Raw genomic sequence first — 15,290 nt, forward strand, 5'->3', positions numbered from 1 at the left:
AACTTAACGATTTCGGCCTTGTTTGGGTGGGGGTAGGGGTGGGGGGCAAGGAGGATGAGTAGGATCGGGTTTTGGTCCCGTTTTACGAACGGATGCCCTTTCTGACACTACGTAGCGATGTATTCGCTGTTGCTGGTTTCTGTGTTGGTAGTGTGTTGCCTGGAGGCGAAGTAATGCATAAAGACTAACAACACCCCAGTCCCTGAGCCAGAGGAATTCACTACACGAAGGTAAAAATCCCCAGACCGGCTGGGAATCTAACATTGGGCCGTCTGAATTGAAACCGGTACACTGGTTATTCAACCAAACGGGCCGGATAATAGTCCCGATCTGCTAAATCATCTGAAAATGTTTGTAAAGTAGGCCTGTCCTGGACACTGAAATAGTTAATTTACCCCACATGTGCGATAAAGTAACTTCACCGCATATTTAATCACTGCCCTTGCAGCGCACCCACTTCACGAAGCATGTAATTATTTTCTATTCATATACAGAGAAGACAACTCTATTGTTGCTATAACATAGATATTTCAGAACGGCTGAGGAACTATTTACTCACGGTATTTTTCAGTACATTTTAAAACTCTTGCAGCTTGTATGAACTCACATTTCAAATATGTTATGGCCTGCCTCCTGATATGTTTATCTCACCATGGGGAAAAAATTAAAACTTCTCGCGATGTCAATCTTCTAGGGAGAACGCAGAAGTTTTTGTTACGTACTTAACCTCTATATGTACTCGACAGGGTCTAGTAAGGCGAAAGTTTTACAATTTGGCCATGAAAGATATTAAATTCGAATGACCCTCAGCGAGTGAGTTGTACGGGGCGTAGCTAAATCGCAGCCGACATAAGATACATGAAGGCCACAGTAGCTCAATATGTAGAGCATCTGCCGCTGCTAAAGGCTTAACGTCTCCATCCGACGGACGAATTACAAACAGCGTCATTTGCACTCGCTCCATATGAATACTGTGGATAATTTTGGAATTGAATCCAGGCGTGTTTTTTTTTTTTTGCATGCAATCTAGTGATAAAATTGTACACTACCACCGCCTCTCGTATCTTGCCGAATAACTGTATCAGACCATATAGACTGGATGCCTTGACGATTGTCACCAGGCTACAAAGTTTAGCATCTCGTATGCTTGTAGCCCGTGTGTCTAAAGAAATTGTGATGTGAATAATTAAGTTTTAAGTTGACTAGATCGTGGTAGGTATGGCCGTGACCCTCTTAGTTTAATAATGAAACCCGCACCGAAGTCCAGTTCTGTTTATAGCAGAGATCCGAAAACTGTTTATATATTGCCCTCCATCCGGATCGCGTACTTTCCTTGGGTCCCCTTAGTCTTCTTTCTCCCCCATTAAAACCCTGCTCACGAAAGAAAAACCCTGTATAGCGTAAGTGATATTGAATGTTCATTTATCATCACAAGATGGTGATGCACTCCACAAATAACAAATTGGGGCTTAAGACAAGTACCCTTCTAGCTCGCCGAACTCAATTTTGAAAAAAAATGTTCTATTTCAATTACATTTTTAGTATTTCAAATTACTCTTACCTGATTGATCCTTATTATATGGAAATATTATAATTTGTTGAACTAAACCTACAACGAAAGCCAGTGCAGAGGCTAAGTTCTCTCATTTGAATGAGATTTTATTTTACGGCTTGGTTGGTTTTTATTTCCTATATTGCATTTGGTAGTATTGTAAATGTTCTTCCAGACTCTAACTGCACTTCTGCCAGTTTATTTCCTCGTAACTCAAGAGACCGAAATGCTAGCCCTTGATGGTAGCAACGAAATGGGAAATACTTTTAAATGAGATTAATGGTCGCTTGCGGAGAAGTAGATTGCTCATCATAAGAGTGGAATTCTCATTACTCAAGCGATACCAGCAGCTACTGAAGGTTTCCTAGTTCCCTTTAGCAACAACGGTTACGAGAAAGTACGGCAATATTCCTCTTGAGTGGAAGACTACAATGTACCCACAATCTGTTACGCTTCATTGCATTTCTGCCGCGTCACTTTGCGTGAAAGACTGTTACGCAGTGGAAAAGGAACCTTAAACTAATTTTCTAATTGAACACCTCAACGATTGACGCAATAAAGCTTGGGTTTAATAAAACTCCACATCCTTGGGTTTAATGAAACTCCACACCAAAATATCCAGAGGGAGTCATGTGCGTGAACAGCTGTACGCACGATTAACGTCTGTATGAACGAAGACGTTCAGGAGATTTGTGGAAATATTGTTCTACTCAATATTCGCTCGTAAAGGTACAGATAATGTTACAAATTCAGAGATTACAAGTACACATTACCTTACTGAACATACGATAAACATTTGACATAACAAATCACGTACATAATCTTTCCCAGATGACAATTTTCGTAGTTTTAAAGCAAATCTATTACGAGTTACACTGGGTAATATAAATTCTTCAGTAACTTAAAATATTTATCTTGTATACTCTTAGCTGGAGCACTGCTGATAACACAAAAGCATGATGTTGCATGCCAGGAAGATTAACTTCCTGTTAATAAATTCAAGATAACTTAAAATTAAAACAGTTACAATTAATCTTGGATTTTGTTCGATGATTCGGACATCAAATTTCCATAATAGGCCTTACCTTACTCCTTCCAAATCTGTAAACGTGCTTCTGAAGAAGGGGTAAACTGGTTTCATGAGATAAAAACTGAAATTTCTAATCTAGTTTTACAAAACTATTATGAAAAGCACACCGTTCGTTGAACAAATCAACTAATGTGCTATTATAATAGAGGCCTGATAATTTGTACAAAATATAGATTGTGAATAAATTAAAATTCGATTAAAGGAAACTCCTCGGGCCCAGCGTTGACAACCTGTGGGAGGGTCAGGATCGTGCAATAACCCCGAAAGATCGTATTTTTTAAAGAGAAGATTGTTACAACTTAAAATAACTTGAAATATTCACTCCGATAAGTCTCTTTACGGACTCAATAGCTCAATTGCGTAGCAATTTGCCGCTAATATGTGAGAGACAGTATCAAGGATACGAAAATAATTTTATTTAGATTACTCAAGAAATGTGTTATTTGTAAAGAAGCAGTAAACATGAGATGGTCACTGAAGTGACGTAAATCATAGCTGGAAATAGTCATCATGATAAATCTTCCTCTATGGAACCTCTAGGCACATTTACAGCAAACGGTTCTGAAGTACCTGTGATTGAGATTGCTGTTTGATTGTGCAACTGTGCTTTAGTCATCCTTCTGAGCATGTTCTCAAACGGTTTGAAATCTTTACACGTACCACTGACTCGAACACACTGACTGGCCAGCAAGTATCCATTCACCGTAGAAATAATTAGCCTATTCCTGTATTTGACTTTAATGAGATTCATTTTTCTTAATATTCTTTCACAATCAGCTTTCCAGTGAGGGAGTGACAAAACAGTGAAAATTCTGTAAGTGCGGGAAACTTACATTCACCAAACGAGTTTTTCACCTCCTGCAACTTGCCCATTGATATCATTGACAATGACAAATAATTTCCTCCCGCTATCGTCAATCTGCTGAAGGCGAATGCTATGATCCACTGATTATAGTACAGGCGCGAGACCGTGAAGAAACTCGAAGGAAAGAGCCCATTCTTGGTAAATTCTCATTATTCGAAAAGCTTCTCCCTCTCAATCTTGTCATCTATGATAGAATACAACTTGCACGATTATAAGGAACAAATCTACGCATTTTAAGGGAAAACACAAAATTTACGACACATCGTAGGATCGTACAATAGGCGTTCAATCCGCGAGTTGGATCGTAAGATAGTACGGTTGGTAACGCTGCTTGGATCATAAAACTACAGACGGAGCATGGTACAAAAGCGGGGGGTGGGAGGAGGATGGCGGGAAGACCGAAAATACCACGGGTACAGTGCGAAAACGGTGAAATTCTATGGGCATCTAGTAAAAATGAACCGATTGACAAAAAATATCTTGGTATGAGTCTTACGATTAAAGGCGACCACGCAGTGAGTGGAGGCTAAGAACAGTTCATTCACAACAGCAGGGAGTTCAGGGATCTGACAACATCCAAACATTCTAGAAGAATCTGCTGAAGAGAAAGCCAAACTGATAGTATCTGAGGAGCAGATAAAGATAAGAAGCGAAATAATGTAGTTCCTGGGAAGAAAGCTTAAGTGTTTCACGGTTGGCAAATATCGAAAGCAGTCAGGATAGTCTCCCTCTAGTAGGAAATCTCAAATTCTTAACGATATGAGCGTTCCAGTAGCATCTTAGCTTGAATCAGTTTGGTGGTTGCTCTTCCGGTTAACGATCTTGTCTTGGAGATCATTAATGAGCAATAATACCCGGCACATGAAGTTGCAGCAAGCTAAAATTTGACTTTATATCCTACCGCATACTTCAAACAACCATACCTGCCAGTTAAGGCTTTCAAGGTCGCAGATCAAAAAATATAGACTGGGTGGTTATTAGGCAGTGTGCGTGTACAGTTCTCCCTCGGTCGTGCCTTTTGGGCTAGTCATGTGGACTGGCACATTTTGATAAGACAATCATTTCGCTTTCTTTTACTTCGAAATTGAGACAATCTGCTACTCGGAAAGGCGTACCGATGACCGATGTTAGGCCCCTTAAAACAACAAGCAAGCAGGAAAGGCGTGCCAATCAAACTGTCGAGACCAAATAACGGCCTTTATAACCCAGTTTGTTATATTTTTAACCACAGAAGTGGTCGCTCGTTTTACAAAAAAAATTGGTGGTCCCGTTACTAAAGTTTTTTTCTTTCTTCAAATGTCTAAGTGTATTCAGACTTCGCTCTAGTCCACTATAACGAAGTGCTGTAGCATAACGTCAGTGTGATGGGGGACGAACGTAGTAGTTAGCATTAACCAAAATATTATATATATATATATATATTAAAAAATATGAAAACTAAAGTCGGTCAGTCCGGCCATTCTGTCGGGTCGATTTCCTTCATTTTTTTAACTGAAAGGTATTCATGCACAGATTTGTCATCAGGTACTATAAATCACGTAACTTCAATCTTCCTCAAATTTTGATTTTTTAAATTTCTCTCTGAAGCAACCCTATCTTTGGTTCTAATTGAGGCTCGGAGTTAGTTTTGGCCCAAGAACACTCAGTGGATCAAGCTCTTTCATTTTAGCTCTTAACTATTGAAATTGGTTGATTCTGAGGAAAGTTATGAGTGCACATTCAATTTGACGTCTCATTTCTTCAACATTTCTCATTGAAGCAATCGTAATTTTCCTTCTAATTGAGGTACGCAGTTCGTTTTGGTCTAAAAACTCCCTGGATCAAGAGCTGTCTTTTAAGGTAATAAGTACTTAAATTGGTAGATTCGGAGAAAAGTTACGAGTACATTTGTCACCATGACGAAGATCTTTGAAGGACTTTTTAACAGTTCGGCAAGTAGTGTTGTTCCAAGGAACGTTTTAATTAAATTTCTTTGTGCGATGTATTTTAAAGTGTTTTGTTGACGTAATATTACATTCTATTACCACAGCAGATCATGTGCTTTATTTCATTAACTCGAAACTTTGCAAATACATCCGTGAGAATAGTAACGAACACCACCATACTTTGTACATTGCGGGCGGAGCCAGCAGGAAACTGCTAGTAATTTTATTAATTTCAATTAAACAGTGACCATAAAGCAGATGCTCTGTACGTCTAATACCGCCTGAAGTGAACAAAAATTGACAAAGGGGTCAGGGGAGGAAAGGAAAAGCCTGAGAGGTCTTCAGTTTTCTCAAATTTCAGAGCCCTTCACTCTCTTGTAGACACTTGGTTATTGGAGGGGTCGAACTCTTCCAATTTTCTACTAATTCAATGTCCAGATGAACTAATAATTCAGTTATTCGGTACCTTAATTACCGGTAAACTAGAAAGTTTCCTGCTATAAATTAAAAAGTATTCACGCAATCCTTTACTGGTTTTTTTTATTTTTCAGTTGAATTTATTCAGTGTTAAAGTGTCGGCACAAGGTAATCGTAGAATGTTCTCAATATTTCCTTTAGGTTGAATGAACCCCTGTTTGCTGCGTGTTAAATTAATCTCTTCGGTGAAAATGTCGTGGCTGCAAGTACTATAATAAAGTACAGACCTTCAAAGTGTTGGATCGATCCTGTGTGCTCAGAGCTGTTGTGCTGTCAATAAAAGTACAGTTTATACTGGCCTTGGTTACCATGGCTTCCATGTGGTGGTACATAATGTTGATTGAAATGTGTGCTTCGAGTCTAATTTCTTACCACCATTCACTGGAGCGCTGTCACGCTGTCCCAGTTCAGTTAGGCATTTTTTTTGTCCCACTTTTTTTTCTAACGAGCTTTCGTAGATCTGGCGAAAGTTTCATGCCGTAAACTGCGGCCCGGTAGATTCCTTTTCGATGAGTTGAAGTCCCGGTCAAAACAAATTTACTCGTAAAAAAGTTTCCAACAAATATATTTCATTCAGTGTTGAGAACAAGAGGATTCATCGCCCATTGCTGTAATAGTCTTCTAAGGAATTTTTATAACTGGTCAAAACTGGCGGCATTCCCATTCCCGGCAGTAGAATGATTTCTATGTCTAAAATTCCCGACCATTCAAAATTCGCACAGTCACGGATATTTGCTAAACAGATGTTAAGATTTGTCTATCTGGGACTGCGATTTTTCTTTTTTACAGTCGCGAAAATTATTTCTAGGAATATTTCCACTACAAAAATGTCTTAGTGAAAAATGCTTGAAAAAGTAAAAGGACAAATTTCAGCAAAGTTTCTCGCGGCCCGATATAACTGATCCTACACGACCCGGCAGTTTAGAAATACTGCCCAGATCTATAAAATGTTGTTGGTTAGTCACTTCAGAAAATGTTCAGAACTACACTAATTTACAATTTTTATTATATTAAGAGGTATAGATTTTCATTTTCCCATTCATTCTTTTGTGGAGGCAAATTTTTCTTCCGGTTCATCGGAGTTCTTTGAGCTGCCTCTGTGGATCCGTGGTAGTGTCGGCCTCCGGATCCCAAGATAGCGGGTTCAAACCCGGCAGAGGTAGTCGGATTTTTGAAGGGCGGAAAAAAGTCCATTCGACACTCCATGTCGTAGGATGTCGACATGTAAAAGATCTCTGGTGATAAATTTGGTGTTTACCCGACAAAATTAATTGAATCTCAGCCATAGACGCCCAAGAGATCCGGTTTACTCTGTCTGCCATCTAGCGGACCTAGAGTAAAACGGAACGTCGAAATTGACGAGCAGACAGCCAGATGGCGTCAAATCGAAATGTCTGCAAACGGTAGCTGAGGCCATACGATTATGATTATTATATGATTATGATGATGATGATGATGATTATTATTATTATTATTATTATTATTATTATTATTATTATTATTATTATCATTATCATCGGAGTTCTTTTATCTCCCTATGGGTGGAGTGAAATGATGTACCCCTGCGTGTTGTAAGGAACAGGGGAACAGCCAAAGAAACTGTACTCTCTAGTCTTCTAAGCCCAGAAACATTATCTTCCGTGTTGCAGAGAAAACATTTTTTATACTTTATCGTTTCTTTGATAGATGTGGAAGTATTTTTACTATAGTTTGAAGAAGGGCAAATTACTTGAATTTTACGTTGACTGTATTAAGTACTATAGGTTTTCTCTCTCCCCCCCCCCCCCTCCCAATCTCAAGAGGCCTGTTCATCATACTCGCTGAAAGTTCACAAGTTTGTGATTTAAATGTAAAGCTCCTTGTACAGTTTCTCAGAGAACCTTTTTAAACGATACATGACAACTTACTCGGAGTACTTCAGTGTGTAGGACTTCGGCGGGCTCTGTTGATGGTTCTACCCGGCGCTAGCTGGCCACGTCACGAAATGTTTCGAGCCTGAGGAAGCGGAACCTCCCTGCTTGCTAAAAATAGGACTTCTATCGCGAGTGGGAAGTGTTTAAACCTCTGTTTACCCTCAGGTGCATTCTCACACCTACAGAAGTATTCCTAGAAATCGATAAAATATTAACCTTGAAGATATTCTGGAACTTCTGTCAGGCATGGCATCTGTACAACAAGAGGAGACTGATCTCCAGTACTTCATAAGCCGTAGTAAAATGGGGCTCAGTCTATCCCAAACACTTTTCTGGCTCTAGCTCTTACACAATTACGAATGGGCATTTTGTATGGAACTCAGATCATTATTAATGCAAACAAGATTTCCTATTGTTTTAACTAAGTTTCTATAGATTGAAATTAAAATTACTTCATTGGCCTGTTAATGGTAAATACCTGAACCGTCGCTGTATCACACTGGCATACAGAGCTGCAATCAGTGTGACTTGGTACTTGAAAATGGAAGGACGATGCTTAAATTGTGTGGTGTGGGGCAAATTGAAGATTTTAAACTAGTTTCTGACGCTCCTCGAATTCTTCTACTGCCACTGTAATTCTAATGATTGTGCAAGATCCATTGCATTGTAAAGAATCTATTGAAATGGAAACTTAGTTTTCTTGACAATCTTGTGGAATTATCACATGGATTAGTGACTTTACTCGGAAGCAAAATATAATCGCTGTTCGTACGTAAGGGAGAATATCTAAGTCTATCACTTATGCATTAAGCTGAAGTATGATAATCGTAAGTTTTACCAACTACGCCATTCGAAAAGGGTCCTCCAAGCTGAAATGTGCTAGTCTTAACATAAAAAGGCCATGTTTACAGTTATGTTCCCGCGTTTTTTCTTCTTTCCTGCCAGTCTGAGTAGCTCAAAGTTGCTAGATTAGATTCTGGTGCAGTCCCGTACTATTCATGAAAATGTTTAAATATCCCAGTCTCATGTCTATAGATATACTGGCACGTAAAAGAAACTCCTGCGGGACAAAATTCCGACATCTCGTCGCCTCCCGAAAAATAGTAAGTGGACGTAAAACTACAAACTCTTATTCGCATACTGTTTGTATCTTCTAGTATGTTGCTCAAAGTATTACGTGTTTCAAGAATACACCTGCTAATCCAGTTCCTGTTTCTCGAACAACTAGTCTCTCCATGGACTTTCGCTGGGGATTCTTAACTGAGGAGAAAAGGAAATCGCACTGAGATGCACATCTTTCACTTCGACATGACTTTACTTCCTTTCATGTAAGGAATCTGTTCGTCTGATCCTGTTTTCCTCTTCTCCCGTAAGTCCTCTCCTGAGACAATGCGACTGACGCAGAACTTGTGGGACCACGCGATCCTATCAGAACCTGACATTGTTTCCGTATAGGCCATGAACCTCTTACCTCTCCTGCTCTGCCTGCCCTCGTCAACTCATGTTGTCTTTACTCTCGAACATTATTAGACTTTGAGAGTTTTCCCGCATTTTATGGCTCCTCATTTTTTTAAAAATACTGATTATCATCTTTTTTAGGTTTGGAACTAGTTTTTCATACTCATGTTACATGGAACTTCATCTTACACTTAGTCACCACAATTATCAAACCAGATACTATTAAATAAGCGCTATGGTCTTCTTTCAACATGCATGTTCTACTTCTCTACTCTCGTGCCCTTCATTTGTAGTGGTCACGTTATTTGATTTGACACTCAAATATCGTTAGAAAACTAACTTCCCTTATGTCTTTGCTGGTGAGACAGTGTTCATTGCACTGTCTTCTGGTATGGGGTAGGGCAGACTTGTTACTTTCATTGGCCTGTTTCTCATCCACGGCTTTAACAGCAGGTGTGTGTGACAGGTATGACCGATACTAGATTTAGTAATCTCGTTCCTTATGTAGCCAGTTCCTGTTATGAATGGCGGGAAAGTGTTGCTCCTATTTAAACTGGATCACAGGAAATTCTTGCTCGATGAGGAAAGCAACGTGAAACTACCCCACTCCTAATTTCCCTAGTACCTCTTCATTGACACCTAGCCATCTATGACAGCTGATGGTGAAGCTGCTGGGGGTCCAAACACACACAATTGTCTGCTATTCTGTTTGTGGCGTCTGGTTGAGTAAAACAAAACGTCGAAATTACTGTAACACACGGGCAGGCTAGATGGTGTCAAATCAATACCTGCACACGGAAGCAGAGTTGTTGTTGCTTTTTATACCTTCAGCGCCGATGACCTCGATGTTAGGCCCCTTTAAAAAAGCCAGTATTTATACCTTCAACTGTTCTGATTGAGTTACGTTTTAAGGGATTAAGGTCTTTCAATCAATACTGATCTGCATTTAGGGCAGTCGCCCAGGTGGCAGATTCCCTATCTGTTGCTTTCCTAGCCTTTTCCTAAATACTTTAACAATACTTCGTATGATTATTTTGTTACTCTTATGTAGAAGTGAAAGCCGTGGTTTGAGGTTGTGCAGTCCGGCTCCATGGCTAAATAGTTAGCGTGCTGGCCTTTGGTCACAGGGGTCCCAGGTTCGATTCCCGGCAGGGTCGGGAATTTTAACCATCATTGGTTAATTTCGCTCCCACGGGGGTGGGTGTATGTGTTGTCTCCATTTCATCCTCAAGACACAGATCGCCTACGAATGTCGAATCAAAAAAACCTGCACCTGGCGAGCCGAACATGTCCTCGGACTCTCCCGGCACTAAAAGCCATACGCAATTTCATTTTTTTTTTTTTTTAAGGTTGTGCATTCCTGCTGTAAACTAGTAAGACTTCAGTGTAAAACATTATACAAATGAAATATTTGTCTTTCTACCACAGTGGTAAGCTAGGGGCTTCGACCTTGGTGTACTTTTAAAGGAAAAAAACCATTTAGATCGTAAAATTACTTCATTTTTTCATGCTCGGCATGGTAATCCTTCATAGACTCATCTCCAGAGTGATGAAAGATCAGATGAACTGCATAATTGTGCGATGGGTGGGTATTCAGTGTTCGACTTGGCGTGTGATTATCCATTGATTAGTAGCGCCGTGCATTACATGGTATATTAGAGGCTTGGCTGCCACAATGTAGCGTTGACTATTGTAATTATTCTCCCGTTTTATGCTTCCTGAATGTCTTCCTAAGTTTTGGAAAATTTTAAGGATAAATTGTTGGTATACTTTTTTTTTTTTTTTTTTTTTTTTTTTTTTTTTTATGAACCTAATTTACTCTGCTAACTAGCCTCACGTCTAGTTCCTAATACGAGTAAATTGATGTCCTGGTAATTTCTCACCTATATCTTCATTCTAGTTCTCATGAATACATTGTCCTCTGAAAAAAGAACTAGTTTTATTCCTCTCCTTTTAAATTCGAATTCCGTTAGTTGATTCGTTTTTACGTGAAAAAATACAGACCGGCAAACGTACATTCAGATTTATTGGTGCCATTTCCATATTTTTCAGTCGCGCTTTTCGTGAGTCCCTTTCATATTCAGGGGTCGGTGGATGCAGAGATGTCTCAGCCCGCATGTAGCCATGGGTAGTCCGTGCTCAGAACTCTGTATTTCGCAGGAGAGGGGCTGCGCCCCACCGTAAGCTGTCCTCAGAATGGTTATCCGTGGTTTTCCATTTCCTGTACTAAGGCGAATGATGGGACAGTTCCTAGTATAGGCCACGGCCACCAAACCTCTAACCTTCTCCGCACATCTCCTTTCTCCGATACAAATCTCCTGGTCTGAGAGACGGCGTCACAGTCTAGGAGGCCCGCCTTCCCCTTCAGGGGAGGAATGGAAAATAGTAGTCATCAGGGATGATTTATTGCTTATGTTCTTTCAAATGGTGAAATATATTTCAGAAAAGGTCCAGTATCCGCTAGTTTCTGAGGCTACACCTTACAAACTCAAATCTCTTTCTATTAGTATAGAAGGAACCCTCACACTAAGCAAGTGCTGTATCTAAAGGCCACGGCCACTTCCTTCCCACTCCTAGCACTTTCCCATCGCATCATCACCATAAGACGGTGTCAGAGCGGCGGAAAACCTATTGTAAAAAAAAACTTAATCTGATTCGTCCTAGTCGTAGTTTCTAGGTAAATCGCAATCCTTATGTTTTTCCATATGAAAAAATGGACGTACGATGAACCATGTGAGGAAGAAAGTCTCGAGGTACCGTACTGAGTAGAATAATAGGCAGCTTTGACCACAGTAGGTCTGCTTGTTTACATTAATCTTCCTTAGAGACACAACTAGTTTCGTTGTGAATTAATTTTTTCACTTCACGGTAGGCTACGAAGTTTTACCCTAAACTATACCCCCTCTTAAGGTTTAATTTTATACCTTCGAAGAAAAGGAAAGCATAACAGTATGTCCAAGATTATTGTAAAAAATGTGCAGAGTTGAGGATGAAGCTCAATGTGAATATCTAACAACTCTTAATAGACTAACAAATTGGTTTCAGAGAGTCTTCAATTTGAATTAAATCTTTAAAATGGATGTTAATTGGGGATGGTCCCCAAAACATTAGACTTTTCTATGCGCACGGACCTTGGTCCGAGACAAAAACAGGCTATGGCGTCAGTGTCTGGTCCCGTCAAGTCCCTCGAGTAGATTAGGGTGCTCTGGACGTAATACGTTCCTTCCTTCTCAGATAATGAATGAAGTCTGGTCGCGCGGTCGGTACACTATTGGTTTAAGTGAGGGGTCGTTGAGGATGGAAGATGTAATCTAGCACGCGATGAGGCTGGCAGCTGGCCAACATGGGCAACAGGTGCTGCTCGAGAAACAGCTGTCCAGGATACGAGCTCGCGTCCGTCTGTGGTCAATCCATCCTGAACGGAATTTAATTGCTAATTTCCCGTTTATGAAGCTCAATCTCATCTCGCCCGTATTCTAATCCTGCGTTCGTGAAGTGGTGGTTAATACGACGTCGCGAGTTAAAAGCATAGCATCAACATTACTTGCTTACAAATCTCGACCGCACGAGCTTACGCGGTTAAGGTCGCGTACCTGCCGGCTTGCATTTGGGAGATGGTGGGTTCTAATCCTACTGTCTGCAACCCTGCAGATAGTTTTCCCCAGCTTTCTTCCGCCTCTTAACACTTTCCTTTTCCATTGTCGTCATAAGATATATCGGGGTCGGTGCGCCGGCAAACAAATTGAAAAGCAAGAAAATTAAAATCTTGAACTTTCGGTTTGCCGTATGAATTGAAATAATTTTCTTTAAAGCTAATTATTCTGAACACTAAATGAAACATGTTTGCAATACAGTTTTATACAGCAGGCACGATTAAAAACCCCTGACTCAGCCGGGAATCGAACCCGGGGCCGCCGGGTAACAGGCGGACGTGTTGCCCCTTACACCGCGGGGCCGGACGACACCAGGGATAGTCTTTAACGTAATGTTGTGGGACCTAGGAAACACTGGAGTCAGTATCCCTGTAGCAAGATGCATGCAAGCTATTAAATTTTCACACAATATAGGGTAAAGTTATTAAAATTCGCGCTAATGTTGCTCGGGAATGCCTCCGGGCCGTACATAACTACGTCTGATCTTCCTGTCATGCTGGTCCAGTGTCGGGTCCAGAAGAGTGAGTAGCTTCTGTTCATTGTTGCTATTACACATTGTACTGTCAGCATATCAAACTACACTAGATTTCTTAGTCTTACAGATAACTCTTAGTTTCTTCATCCAGGCCCTTTCGAACTGACAGGTGAGATCTTGCTGTTGTCAAGGTATTTTTTGACAGGATGCATTGCTCTACATGCTGGAGGGCTTTTCAACAAATTGCGTGGAGTGTGTCCTATAGATTGTCCTGAAAGTGGTATCGTTAATGTTCCTACTTGTTACTGTTGCACAGTATGGCGATTGGGAATTAGAAGTGGGTGGGGGCAAGGGTTTATGGGATATAGCGGGCGGTGATCAAAACAGAAAAAAGCTACAAAATGGCAAGTTCTTTGATGCTCTCAGAGCAAATTTCGACAGAAAGATAAAGGTTGAGTGTATCAACTTACATGCAGTAATAATAGATTTTTTAGATTTTGATTCAATACTAAATAAAACTTTCACCAAAGGAATAATATTACAAATAAATAGAAGTAATGTGTGAATATAAAAAATACTCCTATAATTCCTAGTTTCAGCTGGGTAAAATGGAATTAAAATGTGATTTTCTCCAAAGTGGGAGAGGGACTGCCCACTCCCCTCCTTCCCCTCCTCCCCCCCCCCTCTCGCCTCCCTCAGTAATAGCTGCTACTGCTGTTACACAGCTGAAATAAACTGAAGCAGCAAGTGCCTTCTTACTTTCCTAGTTTTCATTGAGTAGTTCAGATATCTAAGAAGTAGGTTTTGTTTGAAATTCCTGTCACTGTAATACTGCAGTCAAGGTTATTTCCACATGTCAAACAGATAAGCCTTCCGTACACTTCTTTCAGATATCCAAATGTCTTACAAATTATTTATATCAAAGTGGTACTTTAACTTCAAGAAAACTTAAGGCCTTGTTATCCTTCCCTCTCCACTGAATTTCTTTTAAACTTTTTATACTTTGCTCAATCAATTCAATATCATTGAATGCTCACATTGTAATGCTTACAATTTGTACGAGTTTTAAAACTAAATTTTTCTGCTGCTCGTAGTTTCTAGAACTGAGATGTCGAGGTAATACGGTGTATGTACTATTTATATTAAACTATGCATTTTATTCCATTTTTCTGTACGGTCTGTTTCGGTTCATTACAATCTACAATTTCTACTTCTAGGGACAAGCTGTTGCCCAACTATCTCGAACTGTAGATGACGTTACAGTTTTTGGAGTTGCATCAAAAGGAAAGCACGAAGATCTGAAGTCCAGTATCAACCATTTACTTGAACGAGGAAGCGATTATGTCAGTGAAGTGCGCAAGTGAGTACCTACATCCTTTAAAGAGTATATAAATGGACCTCATGCTTTGTTCAGCTACAGTAGGAGTAAATAAACTTTCCCACAAGACAATTTAAAGTTGTCTAAAGTACTGTATGGTTGGGAAATTGTTAAACATAATGCAAGAGTTTCTTTCAACTTGAACCCTTCATTTTACCTTGAAAGGTTGTGCACTTCTTTCATCTAATCTCATAGGAATTTCAAAATGGCATTTTTAATAATGTTTTGATTGTTACACCAGATTTCTAAACCAAATGAAGAGCATTTTAATGCTAAGAGATAGGCAGCAACTTCAATTTTACACTGAAATGCCATGATCTTCCTAAATTTACACATTGTTTTTTCATCATGCTCACTTTCCAAGAATTGGGCATGTGTCCTGTTGTGGTCTTGCATTTGTCTTTTTGAAAGACTTGAAAGCAATCAAATGTCCTTCAGACGGGTTGTTAGCCTGGAGGAAATGGTTTTTTCTTAATATTTATTATCAAGTTGGTACCAGTGTGA

General features: G+C 39.9%; 1 protein-coding gene across 1 annotated transcript in view; it reads left to right on the plus strand.

The window, feature by feature from the left end:
- The window catches only part of LOC136872485 (synaptic vesicle membrane protein VAT-1 homolog-like), a 184,341-nt gene that overhangs the window by 153,862 nt on the left and 15,189 nt on the right, over positions 1-15,290 (plus strand). The window contains exon 4 of the mRNA XM_067146291.2: positions 14,626-14,768. Coding sequence (XP_067002392.1) covers positions 14,626-14,768 — 143 coding nt within the window. The remainder of the gene's footprint in view (positions 1-14,625; positions 14,769-15,290) is intronic.

This window comes from Anabrus simplex, chromosome 4 (assembly GCF_040414725.1).
Source record: "Anabrus simplex isolate iqAnaSimp1 chromosome 4, ASM4041472v1, whole genome shotgun sequence".
NCBI lineage: Eukaryota > Metazoa > Arthropoda > Insecta > Orthoptera > Tettigoniidae > Anabrus > Anabrus simplex.